This window comes from Mus musculus, chromosome 18 (assembly GCF_000001635.26).
Source record: "Mus musculus strain C57BL/6J chromosome 18, GRCm38.p6 C57BL/6J".
NCBI lineage: Eukaryota > Metazoa > Chordata > Mammalia > Rodentia > Muridae > Mus > Mus musculus.
The window spans coordinates 35,687,171-35,706,726 of NC_000084.6; the positions used below are offsets into that span (position 1 = coordinate 35,687,171).

At 42.3% G+C, this 19,556-nt stretch overlaps 1 protein-coding gene across 5 annotated transcripts in view; it reads right to left on the bottom strand.

The window, feature by feature from the left end:
- Positions 1-19,556, bottom strand: part of Dnajc18 (DnaJ heat shock protein family (Hsp40) member C18) — a 37,316-nt gene that overhangs the window by 16,068 nt on the left and 1,692 nt on the right. For 2 of the 5 annotated variants that reach the window (XM_006526345.3, XM_006526343.3), the window contains exons 2-4: positions 15,856-15,942; positions 13,634-13,820; positions 9,808-9,953 (exon numbers count right to left, since the gene is read on the bottom strand). In XM_006526345.3, coding sequence (XP_006526408.1) covers positions 9,808-9,953; positions 13,634-13,820; positions 15,856-15,895 — 373 coding nt within the window. In that variant the 5' untranslated portion in view covers positions 15,896-15,942. Of the gene's footprint in view, positions 1-9,807; positions 9,954-13,633; positions 13,821-15,241; positions 15,336-15,855; positions 15,975-16,051; positions 16,867-19,556 lie in introns of those variants that run through there. The other 3 variants (XM_006526344.4, XM_006526346.4, NM_029669.4) reach the window with 3 other exon arrangements.

Below are 19,556 nucleotides of genomic sequence, written 5' to 3' on the forward strand. Positions count from 1 at the left end.
TGCGCCATCACTGCCCGGCTTGTTCATAGTCTTGATTAACTAAGAACAATACTAGAATCCAACAACTGAGAACTCTATTGAAGTGAGCGTTAACTCCTAAGAGTTCTTGACACCTCTCAGGTGCACTGAAGTTGAGACACTGTCCCTAGCTCATGCTGCCAATAATTTAGACATGTTGGGACTTGCGAGGCTGGAGAGATGGCTCAGAGGTTAAGAGCACTTACTGCTCTTATACAAAACTAAGGTTCAGTTCTTAACAGCATAATGGGTGACTCACAACTGCCTGTAACTCTAGTTTCTTGATACCCTATTCTGGCCTCTCTGGACACCTGTGCTCACAGAGTGAACACACAAATAACCACATGCATAGGCATAAATGAAATTTTTAAAAAAAATCTGTTTTAGGGGATGGAGCTAAGGCTCAGAGTTCAGGAGCATGCTTACCATATGAGCCTCAAGATCTGATACACACACACATACACACACACACCAGTGTTATTATTTCACTTAAGAGCAGCAGTTTATTGAAACAGTTCACAGTACTATTAAGTTGAAGTAAAAACCAAACTCCTAAATATACTAATCTTCAAAACTCCTTCTGCTTTGATGAAAACAAAAGGCTCTCATTGGTTTGTGAGAAGACTTCCATATGAATATAGAGAATATGGAGGCTGGAAAGATAGCTCAGCCACTAAAGGCTGGGCTCACAACCAAAAATATACGAGAACATGGGTTAACCACATGGTCCCTTAGTGATGCTTTAGGAACTAGAGTCACAACAGAAAAACTGTCCTCGTGATATACAGGGACTTCTTCTAAGATTTATTTTTAGCTGGGCTTGGTAGCACATACCTTAATCCCAGCAGTCAGGAGGCAGAGACAGGCAGGTCTCTGTGAATTAAAGGCCAGACTGGTCTATATAGTGAGTTCCAGGTCAGCCAGAGCTACACAGAGTGACATTTCCTCAAGTAAACAAAAAGTTTATTTCCTTTTATGTGTATGGGCATTTTGCCTGAATGTACATATATGTACCATATGCATGCAATGTCCACAGAGGCCTGAAGAGGGCGCTGAATCTCCTGGAGCTGGAGTTACAGGCAATTGCGAGCCACTGTATGGGTTCTGGGAATTGAACCTTGGTCCTCTGCAAGAATAGCCAGTGCTCTTAACCACTGAGCTATCTCTCTAACCTCAAGAATAACTTAAAATTTTCTCAGGTACCCACAAGATGCTCAGTGGGTAAAGGCATTTGCCACTTGGCCTGAAGACCTGAGCTCAATCCTTGGAACCTACATGGTAGAAGGAGAGAACCAAGTCCAAAAATGCTTGGTACAAGGTTGAACAAGGATGAACTGAAGATAACCCAGGGTTCAAAACCTTGCACAGACTTTTTTTTTTTTAAAGATTTATTTATTTATTATATGTAAGTACACTGTAGCTGTCTTCAGACACACCAGAAGAGGGAGTCAGAGCTCGTTACGAATGGTTGTGAGCCACCATGTGGTTGCCGGGATTTGAACTCAGGACCTTCAGAAGAGCAGTCGGGTGCTCTTACCTGTTGAGCCATCTCACCAGCCCATTGCACAGACTTTTTACAAAGACTAACCATAGCTGTAAATACAGCAATATCAGATCCAAGTGCTAGAGAAATCTTAAATGAATCTTTAGCCGGGCAGTACACGCCTTTAATCCCAGTACTTAGGAGGCAGAGGCAGGAGGATTTCTGAATTGGAAGCCAGCCTGGACTACAGAGTGAGTTCCAGGGCAGCCAGGGCTACACAGAGAAACCCTGTCTTGAAAAAACAAAAACAAATAAGACAAAACAAAAACCCCACTAATGATGAATGCAAAAAAGGCAATTAGACCATTAGGAGAAAGATCTACACCCCTTTATGAATTGATTAAAAGGACTGCGGACATGGAAGCAAATGCTCACAATCCAATTGGGGTTTGGACAAACAATTACAGGAAAGAAAAACTAGATCCCCATTGCTGTGGCTCTTAAAGATCCAGTCATTCCCTAGGCGATGGTAACCAAACAATTACTACGGATAAATCCTTCTACAGTAGTAATCACTCTGGGAGAAATTTTCCTATGAGATGTGGAAGATGTGGAAAGAATATGGCTCATGAATGTAGCTCATCCAAAGATATACAAGGCATCTCCTCAATTTCAGAAAACTAACTAAGGGGCTTTGCTCAAGGACTGACAAAAACCAACATGAGCCGTTCATTTCCTATTCACCAAGGAAAAATATTTCTGAAAAACAATTTAAAAATTCAAAGTCTGATAGGACAAACAGAGCTGCTTAAAACTTAAACCCAAACAAGAGATTCTAAGGATACAGAAAAACAGGTACTTTTGCAGACTGCTATCAATGATAAGAGGTCAAAGTTAAAACCACAGTCAGATGGAATTGAGATGCAAGGATTTGAGGATACTGGTGCAGATGTAACCTTTACATCACAGGGTGCCTGGAATCCAGCTTGGCCGCTTCAAAGGGTATCTACTCGGCTCCTAGGGATAGGGACATTGTCTCAGGTACATCAAAGTCTTCGATGGGTTAAATGACCAGAAGGGTCAAATAGGAAGGTTAAGACCACATGCAGCAGATGGCCATGAATTTAAGGGGACGAGATCTATTCCAACAATGGAGATTAGCATTCCTCCAAAGTCAGAGATAGGTCATAGGGAGGTAGCTCTGATAAAAAGTTAAGCAGGGCGTGGTGGCGCATGCCTTTAATCCCAGCACTCGGGAGGCAGAGGCAGGCAGATTTCTGAGTTTGAGGCCAGCCTGGTCTACAAAGTGAGTTCCAGGACAGCCAGGGCTACACAGAGAAACCCTGTCTCGAAAAACAAAACAAAACAAAACAACAACAACAACAACAACAACAACAAAAACCAAACAAAAAAACAAACCAAAAAAAAAAGTTAAAAGGATGTTATCAGGGACAGCTGTAGACTGTCCAGGCTATATCCATAGACAGAATCTTGGTTGAGGGAGCCACTGCTGATGAAACACCAACAGCCTTACACTCTGGTTGACTGACCAAACCACCTGTTTGGACTGAGCAATGACCTAAGAGAAAGGACAAACCAGAGCACATAGAAGAGTCCATCAGCCCTTGGAACTCTCCTGTATTTGTTATTAAAAAGATATCTGGCAAATGGAGGATACTGACAGATCTGAGAGCAATCAATAAAATTATTCAAACAATGGGCTATTTACAGCCTGGAATTTCATTATCTTCCTCATTACCTAAGGAATGGCCTATCATAGTGATCGAGCTAAAGGATTGCTTTTCCCAACCCCTTTACATAAAGAAAGATTTCCCTTCAGGTGCCCACATTTAACCACTCAATGCCAACCAAAAGGTACCAACGGAAAGTCCTGCCACAGGACTGTTGAATAATGCTTACTACCTTATACCAACAGCTATTGGAAATAATTTGTAAACAATTTCCTCAATCCATAATTCACCATTATATGGATGATATCTTGCTGGCTGATTCAAATAGAGATACCTTGGAACAAACATTTGATGAAGGAAAAAAAAATTGCCTTATTGGGGATTACTAATTACTCTTGAAAAGAAATACAGAGGAGATTTTGTTGATTACCTAGAATAAATCAGCAAGAAATGAGACCACAAAAGGCACAAATCAGGGGCTGGAAAGATGGCTCAGCATGTAAGAGCACTGACTGCTCTTCCAAAGGCCCTGAGTTCAAATCCCAGCAACCACAGGGTAGCTCGCAACCACCCATAATGAGATCTGATGCCCTCTTCTGGTATGCCTGAAGACTGCTACAGTGTACTTGTTTATAATAAATAATTCTTAAAAAAAAAAAAAGGTGCAAGTCAGGAGAGACCAGCTAAATACTCTTAATGATTTTTAAAAATTACTGGGAGATATTAACTGGCTTTGGCCTACAATTGATTTGACCACTCAAGAGCTGAATAATTTATTTCAAACCCTGCAAGGTGATAAAGAACTAATTAGTCCAAGAAGACTATCAGCTGAAACTGAAAAGGAATTGGCTGATAGAAAAAAAAACTTACAAATTGCCCACATAGAGCTCATTAGCCCAAAGATGGCTTATATTTTGTTATCTTGACCTCTACTTATTCTCCCATGGAATTCTTATGCAGAGGGAAGATTATATCTTAGGACAGTTATTTTTAGCACACGTACAGAGTAAAAAAATTAAAGGCCTATATAGAAAAGGTCTCTGGACTGATTCTAAAAGGAAAAACGATACTTTATCAATTAGCTGAAATAGATCCATCTGAAATTGTGGTGCCTTTTACTAATGTTGGGATTGTCTTGTTATGGCAGAAAAGAAATATTGGCAAAGAGCTTGCTGTAATATTTTGGAGAAATTAACAATAAATACCCCAGAGGCAAGCAACTTTGGTTTGTAAAAAGAACTAATTGGATTCTCCCTTGTATAATAAAAGGGGGACCAATTTCTGTTTTTCTTCTTCTTTTTTTTTTTTTGGTTTTTCAAGACAGGGTTTCTCTATGTAGACCTGGCTGTCCTGGAACTCACTCTGTAGACCAGGCTGTCCTGGAACTCAGAAATCTACCTGCCTCTGCCTCCCAAGTGCTGGGATTAAAGGCGTGAGTCACCACTGCCTGGCTTGGGGGAACAATTTCTGGAGCCCCTACATTTTTACTGATGCAAATAAATCAGGAAAGGCAGAATATAAGTTAGAAAACATAGTAAATGAGAATCCTTATAATTCAGTTCAAAAATCAGAGTTACATGCAATTCTTTCCGTTATTAGATTTCCAAGAATCTCTTAATATAGTAAGACTCTCAATATGCAGAAAGTTGTTTTGCATACAAAAACGACTGAACTTATTCACGATGATTCTGAATTAACTTCACTGTTTATTCAACTACAACAAATGATCAGAAATAGAAATGTATATATATATATATGTATATCTCAGATCTCATATGAGTCTACCAGGCCCTCTAGCACAAGGCAATGATGAAATTGATTAGCTATTGATAGGAAGTGTGCTAGAGGCTTCAGAATTTCATAAAAACCACATGCTAATAGCAAAGATATAAAAAAAGAATTTTCTATCACTTGGCAATAAGCAGAGCAAATTGCAAAGACATTTCTATTTGTTCTGTATATAATTAAACTCCATTACCTGCAGGGAGAAATCCTAAAGGCACCCAAGGAAATGAAATTTGGCAAATGGATATGTTTCATTTTACAGAGTTTGTAAACTGAAATGTATGCACTATACTAGAGACACATATTCAGGATTTCAATGGGCAACTGCACTAACTTCTGAAAAGGCTGATTCTGTAATTACACATTTGTCAGAAATTATGTCCACTAGGAGAATACACAGACAAATTATGACAATGTTCTTGTATATGTCTGTAATAAAATGAAATGATTTTTTTACATATTATGATATAAAACACACTACAGGTATACCACACAATCCTACAGGACCAACAATCATATAGATCCAATTGTATTTTAAAGAGATGCTCAGCAAGCAAAAAGGAATACAAAGACCCCCCAGAGATGGACTGCATAATGCTTTATTAACTTTAGATTTTATGAATGCTAGCGAGCAAAAACCTACAGCTGTAAAGAGACGCTGGAATATGGGAGTAAAAAAAAAAAACAAAAACAAAAACAAACAAGCAAAAACCAAAACAGCTGAACTAAGCTAGCCTGTTTATTTTAAAGATGTCTTAACCTAAGAATGGAAAACAGGAAATGTGTTACGCTGGGGGAGGGGTTATGCCTATATTTCTACAGAAAAAGAAAAGCTATGGGTTCCTTCCAAACTGATAAAATCAAACATGGCAGAGGAAGACCTCCAGAAGATCTCAACTACAGACAAGAAGAAAATCAAAAGGTTCAAACAAGCCAGTAATGTACAGTCCTAAAACAACTCTGAAACTGACTGGGGCATAGATATGTCTCCAGCCAGAACTTAGGCTTAGGTGGCCAATAAGTCTTTCATACTGCATGAATGGAGGTTTGTTTGTTTTTTTAAGATTTCTTTATTATTATAAATAAGTACACTGTAGCTGTCTTCAGACACACTAGAAGAAGGCATCAGATCTCATTACAGATGGTTGTGAGCCACCATGTGGTTGCTGGGATTTGAACTCAGGACCTTTGGAAGAGCAGTCAGTGCTCTTAACCGCTGAGCCATCTCTCCAGCCCTGAATGGAGATTTATATTGTGGTTTGACTATATCATCAGACAAACTTCTGAAGAAAGACAGCTGTCTTTCACCTGCACAAACAAAGCATAGGAAATCATTCATAACTGCTCTGTGCATGCTGCACATTCCTTCCACACAAATGTCTTTATAGAACTACATAATGCTTGTGAGGTTTGTATATTGCAGAATGGAAGACCAAGACGGCAGTCCTGACAGAATTGTCCCTTGGGGATGCTGAGATACTGAGACCTGCTATACCAGCTCCCTGCTCGATTCTACCTCAACTGCATCCAAGCTGCTTCCTGTAAGGACTTTGTCCCGAAACATTTTCAGAACAGCTGGCACACTTGGTTCAGCCTTTCAGACTGTTCCAATTGGGACTTCACTTAAGCCTACACTATCTCAGCTTACAGAGACTGGAAAACAAAGGCTTCTGCTAGCTTTATTAAGACTAACCATTTTTTAATTTTCTTGCCCCCCACAAAAGGAATTCTTTGCCCCAGTTCAGCAGGAAGAAATTAAAATAAAGCCGTCATCACCCCAGTCCCTTAAGTTGGGGTGAATGATTTTGGTTATTTTATGAATAATAGATATGTTGCCAATTTAGGGGATGATTACAGATAATTATAGTCTTGAGTGGGGAGGAAACAAAATGGGGAATGTAGACTCAGGGATTTCTATTCTATTTCCTTTCCTTTTCTCTATCTTTCTTCTTGAAGTAAGGGAAAGGGGGTAGAAAAGAGGAGAATATAAAAATATTATAAGAAATTAGATAATCAGAGGTAGACAATTAAATCTACTCTTAAGCCAAAATACATTTTATAGCTATAATCTTACACTGGTAGAGAATTTTGTATATTGATACAAAAAGAAGGTTATATTTTGTTACATTGGTACAGAATTTTGTATACTGAAACAGGTTTAAAGTTTTCATTGGTATACATCTTTTTTATTGATATAAAACTTAAGATTTATTTTGTTACAACATAATATATGTATATTTCAACACTTAGATAGTCATTATGACTATGAATCTCATTTTAAAATACAAGGTATAAGGGCTGGAGAGATGGCTCAGCGGTTAAGAGCACTGACTGCTCTTCTGAAGGTCCTGAGTTCAAATCCCAGCAACCACATTGTGGCTCACAACAATCTCCAACAGGATCTGATTCTCACTTGTAGTTTGTGTCTGAAAACAGCTGCACTGTACTCATATAAATAAAAAATAAATAAATTTTAAAAAACAAAAAACAAAACAGTCCATCAAACTCATGGCCTTGTCAGATACTAGTCTGAACTATTACAAAACTATAAATCCTGGGTTGAACAGATAATAGGTAGGTGGAGACAGGCAATGTTAGCTTGTTCAGATATGCTATAGATCGGTGGTCTTCTAAAAGCTCAAAGATTCACAGACTATGGCACTTAAGGGTGATTTTAATATAAGGCTGCTATGACATTGAGACACGTCCGCTCCTGGCAGCACCCCATCCAGCTTGGGAGAAGATGATAAGTATCAGTAACTCCATATGGAGTTGCGTCAATTGTAGCGAGCTAGCCACTGGACAAAGAAAATAGCCTAACTTTATGTACAGACAGGATACTGTCCAGAAGAGACAGATACAGGCAAGATGACTGCCACGCTGTCCAGACAGGGAAAGGTAAGCAAGTCCTTCATAATTCCTGCCTCACAAAAGATCTGTCAGATCTTCTTGGCCTAACAGGGACCACTGGGGACTGCCCAGTGGTCAGCTGTCTCTGTCACTGCTATCATTTTTGGAAGCTGTGTCCTTGTGCTTTCTGCACTTAGGTAATATTTAATTCCTTCTCAGGTCTCTGATGGGTTGAAGACTCAATAGTCATAGTCTTATTTTTTAAAGATTTATTTATTATTATATCTAAGCACACTGTAGCTGTCTTCAGATGCACCAGAAGAGGGCATCAGATCTCATTACAGATGGTTGTGAGCCACCATGTGGTTGCTGGGATTTGAACTCAGGACCTTTGGAAGAGCAGTCAGTGTTCTTAACCACGGAGCCATCTCTTCAGCCCCAGACTAGATTTTTTTTTTTTCCGAGACAGGGTTTCTCTGTGTAGCCCTGGCTGTCCTGGAACTCACTTTGTAGACCAGGCTGGGCTCAAACTCAGAAATCCACCTGCCTCTGCCTCCCGAGCGCTGGGATTAAAGGCGTGCGCCACAAGCCCGGCCAGACTAGATTTTTTAATGTAACTCTACCTAATAATTTTCATAATAATTTCATAATTGTTCCTACTATATACTGTTTATTATTATAAGAGAAAAAGCCTTTTCATTTATATATAAAAAAAAAGAGAGCAAGAACTGTTGGGTTTGGTCTGTTGCTACATATTATAATGCTCAATTCCATACTAGAAATCTAGGTCTATGAGTGAATTCTCACGTTACAAGCTTTTGTTGTGTAACGCTTGTTCCTTATTTAAAACTATTGGTTAAATAAGATTGGCTATGGGGGCTAGAGCAATGGCTCAGCGGTTAAGAGCTCTGACTGTTCTTCCAGAGGTCCTGAGTTCAATTCCCAGCAACCACATGGTGGCTCACAACCATCTGTAATAGGATCTGATGCCCTCTTCTGGTGTGTCTGAAGACAGCAACAGTGTACCCACATACATAAAATAAATAAATCTTTAAAAAAAAAAAGATTGGCTAAAACCAATTACTGGAGAGATTAGAAGTAGGTGGGGTGGGGGGTGGAGATATGATAGAGAGAGGGAGGGAGGTAGGGGAGGGAAAGGGAGAAGGGGAGGGAGAGGGAGAGGGAGCACGAAGAATGAGAGGAAGATGAATGAGAGGAGAGGAGAAAGCTGCCAGGAGTGGAGATGGATGATGAGCACATGACCAGGAGAAACAGCCCGATCTGGGATCTCCCCGCTGGGGAGGTAGCCAGGCCAGCAGTTAGAAGAGTGGATTAGGGGTTACCTCCCAGTAATGGTCGAAGCCAAATAAAATGGCCACCGTCTGAGTCTCATTTATTTGTAAGCTGGTTGAGGATAGGCTTAGTTGTTGAATTACAGATAGAGCAATATAGTGAGACCCTGTCTCAAAAAAGCAAGAGAGGTGGAAGGAGTCAGGGAGAAAGAAAGAGTGTCAAGTGACATCCTTGCAAGCATAATGACCTGGGCCAGGCCCTATGGAGCTTATAACCCAGCCTGGTAATGCAGATGCGGTGGTGTTTGATGACCAGCCAAAACCTACTTGACAAGGATACATGAATAGTAAGATTCTGTCTCAAACAAAACAAAGCAAAAGTCATGTGTCAAGGAAAAGTGCTCATGACCTAAGAAGCCATCTGCAGGGAAGACTAAAAGCAGTTTGCTCCCGGGCCTGCAAGATGGCTCAGAAGGTAGCAGGTGTTAGCTGCTAGGTCTGATGACTCTGGGCTTGAGTCCTGGGACCCACAGAGTGGAGGAAGAAAACTGACTTTCAAAGACTGTTCTTAGACCTTCATGCATATGCCGGTTACTAAGATAAATAAATATAATTTTAAAAGTTAAAAACAAACACATTTGCCACCACCGACATTACAAGGGCAGATGGGCGTGGCTCAAGGTCAAACCTTTGAAGGCCTCTGTTGCTCCAGGAGCGCAGTTCTTGTCGGGGTGAAACTTCAGGGCAAGCTTCTTGTACGCTTTCTTAAGCTCTTCATCGCTGGCATTGTGAGAAACACCCAGGATGTCATAGTAATTTCTGCACTTCTTGATTCTTAAAAGAAAAAAAAATTAATGTGCATTTTAAGATACAGAGGCTCTATTTGTACAACAAAAAATATATCCAACCAACCTGTGAGCACCAAAGCAAACCTAAGAGGAATTAGTGAACAAATTATGAAACATTCGAATCTTCCTACCCAGACCTCATGCTTTGCACAGCTCCCCCTGGAGTACTCGTCCCCTCTCCTGTTTTCATAGCCGGGGAAAAGGAGCCTGTTAACCTTGATGTCAAAGTCCAGGTCAAGATCCTGAAACTTAATCCAAGAACAGCAAAGCTCCAAGAGCCATCTTATTTATTTTGTTTTCTTGTGACAGCATCTCAAGCAGCCCAGACTAGTCTCCAGCTCACTATGTAGCTAAGGCTGGCCTTTAAGTCTTAATCCTCCCTTTCCCACAGGTTGATATTATGGGTGTGCATGCTCTCACATCTCCCCTTACGCTATCTTTCAAAATTGTGTGTACAGTTTTGTCTTGGAGAAACGGGCTGTAGGGGTAGTGCTGATGCTAGGGTCCTGTTCCCCAATTGGTTCTTGATCTCACAATAAAGAAAGTCATGGGTCAACTGCTGGGCAGAAGGCACAGGTGGGACTTCCAGGTCCCTGGAGAAGAAGGAATATGCAAGGAAGAAGAGGGAGAGCTTTATCATGCTTTTGATGGAGAAGAGTTGATGAGCCATGGGAGATCTCAAAACAGAGTGGCCACACAGGCTGCTCCTACAGGCAGGTGGTCAGGGGCATCTAGCATGGGCTATATGGGACTAGCCACTAAAGTTTAAGGCAGGTGGGCAGTACGGAGTTAAGAGTAATGATAAGGACATGCTTTTCCAGGTGGGAGATAGTAGTGTCCAGCAATTGTGCCAAGGTGGCAAATTGAAAATGTGTGTGTGTATGTGTGTGTGTGTGTGTGTCTTTTATCCATGGACTCAAGGGAAGCTGGGCAGGGGCTTGTAGCTCAGCCCATTCCCAGAGCATAGGTGGGGTAGCAAAAAGCTACAGGCAATAACAGGAAGGTGTTTTGTTTGTTTTGAGACAGGGTCTCACTATGTAGTTTTGGCTGTTTTGGAATTTTCTATGTAGACCAATCTGGCCTCCAGCTCACAAAGATCATCCTACTTCTAGGTTGGGTTCCAACTCTCCAAGTAGCAGAGAATGACTCCCTGAGTGTGGTGTGCATGCGTGTGTGTGTGTGTGTGTGTGTGTGTGTGTGTGTGTGTGTATACGTACGTATGTTTGTGTATGTATGTATGTGTATATATATATATATATATATATATATATATGTATGTATGTATGTATGTATATATATGTATGTATGTTTGTATGCATATGTTTGTATGTGTGTATGTTTATATGCATGCATGCATGTATGTTTGTATGTGTGTATGTATGTATATATATCAAAACCAGAGACCAATATCAGATGTTTTCTTCCCAGTCTTCATATTTTTAAATTACATTCTCTCTCTCTCTCTCTCTCTCTCTCTCTTTTTCTCTTTCTCTCTTTCTCATCTCTTTTTGAGTTCTAGCTGTCCTAGAACTCACAGAGATCCACCCACCCCTGCTTCCTGAGGGTTAGATAAGCATCACGCCCCACACCTGCCTTCAACTGGCTGTGTATGTCCATGAGGCTGGGGTCCAGGTTCAGTCTTTTCCTGTAAATATGCATTGTCCAGTCAACATTTGCAGAGGACTGTCCTTCCCTCCATTAAAATACCTAGGTGCTTTGTCAATAAGAACTGGACTAGAGCCGGGCTTGGTGGCCTATATCACCTAGCATTGCTAGTATTTGGTAGTTGAGGCAAGAGATTTACTGGAAGTTTGGAACTTACAGAATTAAACCTTATCTAAAAACAACAATAAAAACCAAGGGCCTATAAACATAAGAGTTATTCCTCAGCCTAGACCACAGAGCTACATGTCCATCCTTAAATTTGTCTGATGGTCTTCATTGTTCTTTTGAGGTAAGCTTAAAGTTTAATCCAGGTGGTGGTGGTACATATCTTTAATCCCAGCACTCAGGAGGCAGAGGCTAGGGCATCTTTGTCAGTGCATCCTGGTATAGAGAGCTAATGCCAGAATAGTCAGGGTTACACAGAGAAACCCTGTCTCAAAAAAAAAAAAAAAATTAAAGCACTACTTCTCCAACTTTGTTCTCTTTTAAAAACTGTTTGGGCCATTCTGGGTCCCTTCCATTTCCAGGTGATTTTTCTCTCTTCCATTTATTTGTTTGCTTTTGGAACAGACACTCCCAGGGCATGGTGGTGCATGCCTTTAATCCCAGCACACAGAATGACCCTGTCTCAAACCGTCAAACAACAACAGAGAGAAAGGGTCTCTCACTCTATAGCTTTGTAGGCCTGGAACCTGCTATGCAGACCAGACTGGCCTTGTTCCTATCATCCACATCAGGTGGCTCACAGCTGTCTAGAACTCCATCTCCAAGGGGTCTGACATCCTCTTCAAGACTCTGTGGGCACCTGCACTCAAGTGCTCACACCCACAGACACATGATAATAAAATTATCAATAACAATAATAAAAAGGGTTGTGCCCTCTTATCCTTGTAGCCCTGATTTTGTGTAGGTCTGAGTGTTAAGGAGCATACAGCCCTCACTATATAGCTCTGGCCAGCCCGGAAGTTGCCAGTTCCCCTGCTCCGAGTGCTGGGGTTACAGGTTTCACAAGCAGGAATGCCTTCGTCACTGGAGTACTGTTTTTCTCTCTTGGGCAGTATAGTTAAGAGTTTATCAGTTATGTTACTGTTTTAAGGATTCAACTTATGATTGCATTGCATTTTCTCTATTGTTTTCCTATCTTCTATTTCATTTATATGTACTCATGTTATTTCCTTTATCCTTCTTTTTTTTTCACTTTTTATATTCTTCTTCTTTTTTTAATTAGGTATTTTCTTCATTTACATTTCAAGTCCCCCACTCCCCTCCCCACCCCCACTCCCCTCCCCACCCACTCCCACTTCTTGGCCATGGTGTTCCCCTGTACTGGGGCATATAAAGTTTGCAATACCAAGGGGCCTCTCTTTCCACTGATGGCCGACTAGGCCATCTTCTGCTACATATGCAGCTAGAGACACGAGCTCTGGGGGTACTGGTTAGTTCATGTTGTTGTTCCACCTATAGGGTTGCAGACCCCTTTAGCTCCTTGGGTGCATTCTCTACCCTCTCCATTGGGGGCCCTGTGATCTCCTTTATTCTTCTTACGTAAGACATTTTGTTGTTTATTTTTTGGTCAAGGGTCTCAAACCTCAGATGTCCCTGCTTCAACTTAAGTTCTGTGACAATAAGCATATACCACCATACCTATCTTCTAGTTTCTTTTCCTTTTCCTTTTTTGGATTTAGTGTTGGATTTTCTAGACAGGGTTTCTCTGTACCCTTCCAAAGGACCTGGGTTTGATTCCCAGCACCCAGATGGAGGCTTAAAACTGCCTGCCTATAACTACAGTTTCAGTGTCCAAAGCCACCTCTTGTACCTCTGAGGGCACTGCACACACATGGTACACAGACACACACAGGGAAAACACCCACACACATAAAATAATAAATCAACCTAAAGAAAAACGGTGAAGACATAGGTTAGTAGTTACACAGCCCATCCTGAGGCAGGCCTTCTTCTGAGCACTTTATATAAAATCTCTTATTTATCCTACCAGCTTACCTTTGTACCCCACGTAGCTGTTCCTCTGTGTAAGTGGCGTTCCCCTCTCCCTGCCGCGTCTGATTCCACTCATTCTCAGACTTTTTTTCCTTTTGCGCCTTCATGCAGTTACAGCAGCCGCAAGGATCATGGCTGTCAGGCCGCTTGTCTTCTGGGTATTTGTTTCTTCTAATTGCATCAATGTAAGCTGCAAAGCAATTCCCAAATCAACCTCTGGTTCAAATCAACGTTAGGCTTTGGTTTGCTTTTTTCCAGACAAGGCTCCACTGTGTACCTTTCGCTGGCCTCAAATCCACACACCTTCCACCTCTGCTCCTTTACCATTGGAATTACAAGCATATGCACTGAAGCCCATCTCTACAGTTTTGCTATTTGGCTGAACTCTCTGGGAGGCAGCTTATAGATAAGAGCACGGGTGTCTTTAGATGTCTAAAGACATCATGGGGACCTCCAAGTCTCCACTCAAAACCCTAAAGACATCTTCCCTGGAACACTATACAGAATATATGGGATGCACCCAAGAAAAGAAATTAGATGCCAGAAACATAAAGCCCATTTTTTTTAACCATACTTACAATGCCCATTCAACAAATTCTCTTCACTTATAGAAAAAGGCCTTGTAAGGAGTCTCTACCCTTTAGTACAGGGCAGAGAAAGGACCATTTCTTTGTGCTCCATGGTCAGAGGTGGCACTTCTTTCTCTCTCTCTCTCTCTCTCTCTCTCTCTCTCTCTCTCTCTCATGTATGTATGTATATATATCTATATCTATCTATCTATATATACACACATATATACATACATATGTATATACACACACACATATATATGTATGTATATATATGTATGTATATGTGTATGTGTATTGCCTCCTACTCTTAAATTTTAAAGCATAGACAGATCCTGTCTCAAAAGCCAAAACCATAGCAAAACAAGCAAAAAGAATGGAGTAGTTCAGTTCTTTTGAACTAGCATTTGGAGGGACTAGAGAGATTGATTGCTCAGCTGTGGTTAGAGTGACTACTGCTCTTCTAAGTACCTGAATTTGGTTTCCAGCACCCACATGGCTCACACCTCTTATAACTCTAGTTTCAGGTAGATTCGATACCTCCAGCCTCTGAAGGCACCTGAACTCACATTCACATAGTGCTGCTACACACACACAATTAAAGATAAAAATAAATATTTTTTCTAATTAAATAAACTAACACGTGTAGAACTAATATGAACCAAGACACTGGGCTAGACATATCAGGCGCTGTACGGGTGAGACCAACTCCTGCCCATAAAAAGGTTATAATTTAGCACAAGAGAATTCAGTCAGTACTAACACCTACAGAATGCATGGACAAGTCAGCGAGGACAGGGCACTCCTATCTTCTTCTCAGAAGACATGAAAAGGCTTTAAGAACATCTTTCTCCCCTATTCAAGATCCCTCTGTGACACTTCCTCGACACCTAAGGTAGCCCGGCTAACTCCAAGGCGTCCTTCGTGTCTTTATGTGTAACGTTTTCTCCACGAAGCCTCTCTTGACACCCAGGCTGTGTTGGATACCTTGTCAGTGTGCAACCCAAGCCCCCAACCTTGCTGTGGTAACCCAGGAACTTACTGGCCGTGTTTTGTAAAAGGCTGTTAACCGGTCAAACTCTCTCAGTGGACTGACAGTTCTGTGAGCTCAGGGACCCGCGTCTGTCAAATTCCCTCTGCAGAATCAGCATAATGCAGGACACATGATAGGTATTGTGATCAAAACTTTTTGCCGTAGGATGGAAGAGGACAGACAGCCTACGACCCTGATGAGGCATGGAGGGACAAGATCAAACCGGGACTGAGAGTCAGGTAGCTAACCTGGAGAAGTCGTCCATATGAGGCAGGTAAGCTACAGAACTCGGCATCCTAAGAGACCTCGAGTCACTCACAGGAGGTCAACACTAGCCAAGCAGCCCCGGGCTCTGGACAGGGAAAGACCAGGACAGGGTTGGGGGTCCGGAGGCAACTAGTCGTAGCTGGTGACTGAGCTCAGGGGCACAGCCTCTGTCTGAGCTAGTGTTCCCGGCCTCTGCCCTGGGCCGTCCTCCACCGCTACGCGAATCCTACCCAAGCTTAGCATCTTCCCATAAGCCTCCATCTGGCCCAGGATCTCCGCCTTAAGCTCGGAGAAGCCGCATCCCTGATCTCTCCGGAATGCTGCCTAGTCCCACCCTCCAGTCCCGGACCTAGTACCTTGGGTCCAGCGCTCTCCGCTGCCCAGAGTGGTCGCCATATCGGTTTTCTGTCAGCAGATCGACTGAGCCTCTCAAGTCCCGGAGGCTGAAAGAGAAGGGGCGCAGAGCGCGGGGCACGCTGGTCATTGTAGTTTAATACGTGTAGGCTGCGCTTCTACGCGACTACAAGTCCCGGCGGGGCCCGCGCGACTCACTCTGAGCCGCCGGGGTACGGAGAGTTTGGACCCCCAGAGCGAGGCCTGTCAGATTTAGTTGGCTGATTTCTGCGTGGCTGCTGGTTGCTGGCTCTCACTCAGACTCATCTGTAGCTGAGGATAGTGAGTTCTGTCCTTCCTGATCCTGAGAGCATACAAAAGTCCTACGGGACAACGGCTTTGCACACTGTAGGACAACCGGTAACCGATTACATCCACAAGAATGTCGTCCCACCCCCCCCCACCCCCCTTAAATGTCCACTAGTGCTTAAACTATGCTAAGACCTGGACATAGAAAAATGGTCTGAGGAAAGCTAAACTCAACTACGGGAAGTTTAATGGCCGCAAAATGAAAAAGAAAAAAAGAAAAGAAAAAGGCAAAATGAAAAGTGGGGTGAATTCAATGTAGTTAGACAGTAGTTTGGGTTCCTCCCATTGAAGCCCCTCAGGCATCAGAGGAACCATAATGGGGAGAGTGAGAGGGCAAGTTTGGGAGCTACCATGGAGCTCCGCCATTCCTTGTTCTTAATTCATCCCCATTTTACTCATGAGCCTCTGAGGCATCGCTCTTTCTCAGCCCAGCCCTTTCTCTGGCCTGTCTTCTTTTCTAAGAAGTTTGGAAAGAGGAAAGGAGGGCTTATTCCTACAGTCCCTCACCCTGTTTTCCTTGGAGTCAAGCAAAGAATCAAAGCGACTCTTTCACAGGAGACCACTGGCCTCCTCACTCTCTTGCTCATCCACTGAGGATCACCAAGACCCAAGCTAATCACATGCTACAGATCAGGTCTACAAAAGGGCAAAATGATCATGAGTTCAGAAAATTATCTGGGGGGAAAAATGCCTGGAATTCACTTAGATTTTATTCAAGAAAACCAAATAAGTTATGCTGTCAAATACCACCAATTTAGGCTGTTGGGAAACTCAGGTGAACACTGAACCCAAACAGAAGGGTAAGAGCATCAGATGACAAGTGTGGCTGTAGCACTGCCCTACTGGCATAGCCCTGGCATGCTGACTTCATGACTACTTGGAATGCCAAGAGACCAAGGACTCTCAGTGGAAAAAGCTCAGAGTTAGATACAGGCTATAGTTGGGGGTTGCCATAAATCACTGTGTGGCCCTGAGCTACCCCTTTCTCCTGCTTTGACCTCAGTCTTCTATAAGTTGAGAATGTTAGAGCCAGTTGGTAATTACTAAGCCAAGGTAGCCTTAAGGCTCAATGTGTAGCTGCCTCTGGGACCTTCTATGAGGAAGGCTGTATTGCTATTCTCTAATCAAAACAGTTCTGTTTTATATTTTGAGACTTAAAAAAGCATGCATTTGAGGACTGGAGAGCTCAGTCGTTAAGGGCACTGCTGCTCTTCCTGAGTCTTAAGTTCAATTCCCAGCAGCCACATGGTGGCTCCCAAGCATCTGTAATGAGATCCAATGCCCGCTTTTGTTTGATGCCTTTTCTGCCACCCAGCATACATGCAAATAGGCATACATGCAAATAGGCATACATGCATATACATAAAATATGTAAATAAACAAATCTTTTAAAAAGTATTTTTAAAACATATATTTGAAAAATACCAGAAATAAAAGGCTGAGCTGTGGTGGTACATATCCTTAATCCCAGCTCTCAGGTGGCAGAGGCAGGTAGATCTCTATGAGTTCAAAGCCAGCCTGGTCTACAGAGCAAGTTCCAGGACAGTCTTGGCTATACAGAGAAACCATATCTACAAAATAAAGCGAAGCAAAGCAAAGCAAAACAAAATGAAACAAAAACTACCAAATTAATTGGCCCTTAAAGGCTTGTGTCATTTGAAATATCAATTGCAAACAGAGCATCTAATGATGATGTGCCCTAAACTCTACTCTGTAATTATAAAGAAGATGGCAACTGTGTAGATATTTAATCATTGTCATCTGATTTAGGAGGGGGAACAACATAGTGGGTAAGAGATTAGCTTAGCATTGTTGACTTATAAAGTATTTAGCACTTCGTCTGATATTAAGTAAATGTTAACCAGTACTACAGACTATCGTGGCAGAACAAAAGCTATTTCTTTGTGATATGCATTGTTAATTAGTAGTGTATAATCTGTGTTAGGCATGTCATAAAGTCTTCAGTACATCTAACTAGATCTGCATGCCTGTACATCTGTAGATTGTTATTACTACAAATAGGAAAAAAAGAATAAAAAAATCAAAAAGAGATAGGAAGCTGATTTCCCCTATGTCCTACATCTCCAGCTCTTAAAACTAGTGATCTACCCCAGTCCTGATTTCAGAAAGTTCAAAGGATACACCAAGCATAGTGATACACACCCAAATCTTAGTACTAGAGAGGAAATGGAAGAATCGGGAGTTCAAAGCAAGCATGGTGGGCATGAAACCTTGCCTCACAAAAAGAGAATACTAGATGTGGGGGTGCTTATTTGTAGCACCAAGGGGCTGAAGCAGGAGGATCCTAGTTTGAGGGTAGCCTGAGGTCCAGAATGGGACTTCGTCGCAAACAAAAGTGTATGGCAAAGTGAATTGGTGTGGAAAGGACTGTGCATCGTGACCGGGTGGATTATGTTATAGTCTTAAACTTGAAAGACAAACATCCAAACCATGAGATAAGCTGCAGGTCGGCTCTGAGACCCTGGGCCTGTGACAAGCTTATATAGTTCAGGTAATAGTGTGCTCATGGGAGACCAGATCTGCCCAGGAGAGATGGCTCAGTGGTTAAGACGACAGAAGCCTGGGTCCTGACGGATCCGCGAGTGCTCCGTGGCCTGATCAGGAACATGCTTGTACGTAACAGGCTTTCTGCTTTGGGGGTTGTAGAAGCTGGCAACCTGAGGTAGGTAAAGCCTTGGTTCCCAGGGCAGGGGGTTAAGGTCTACCGGTAATCATAGATGTCTGAGCACCATCAACTCAGAAGTATCTGGTTGAGTGTGGAAGTACTAGATAGAAAAGGAGTACCATGCATTATAAAATTACTGGGACCAGAGTCTAGGTTCGAGTGTGCTGGGGAAAACTGGAAAACTGATGCTTCCCAAGGAGCAATCTCTCCCCATTCGCTGCAGCCTCCCAGTAAAAGAAAAAGGGGTGGCAGTGGCATTGCACCCTTCTTAGGTAATGGCATGAAAAGGTACCCATTGGATCCTTTATAACTTCATTGACAAGTCTGGATTTGTCTGTATCACTGAGTCAAACTTAGGGCTCCAAATTCCAACACACAACACTTCTGTGTCAGGTGCTGTTTATATGCACCAACTAACAGAAATCATTACTGCCTATCAACATCTGTGTTTGGCCAGGCAGTGGTGGCGCACGCCTTTAATCCCAGCACTTGGGAGCAGAGGCAGGTGGATTTCTGAGTTTGAGGCCAGCCTGGGCTACAGAGTGAGTTCCAGGACAGCCAGGGCTACACAGAGAAACCCTGTCTCAAAAAAAACAAACAAACAAAAACAGCATCTGTGTTTGTATGAAGTGGATGAGGCAAAGGAAAGCCAGCAGCAGCAAGGACAAA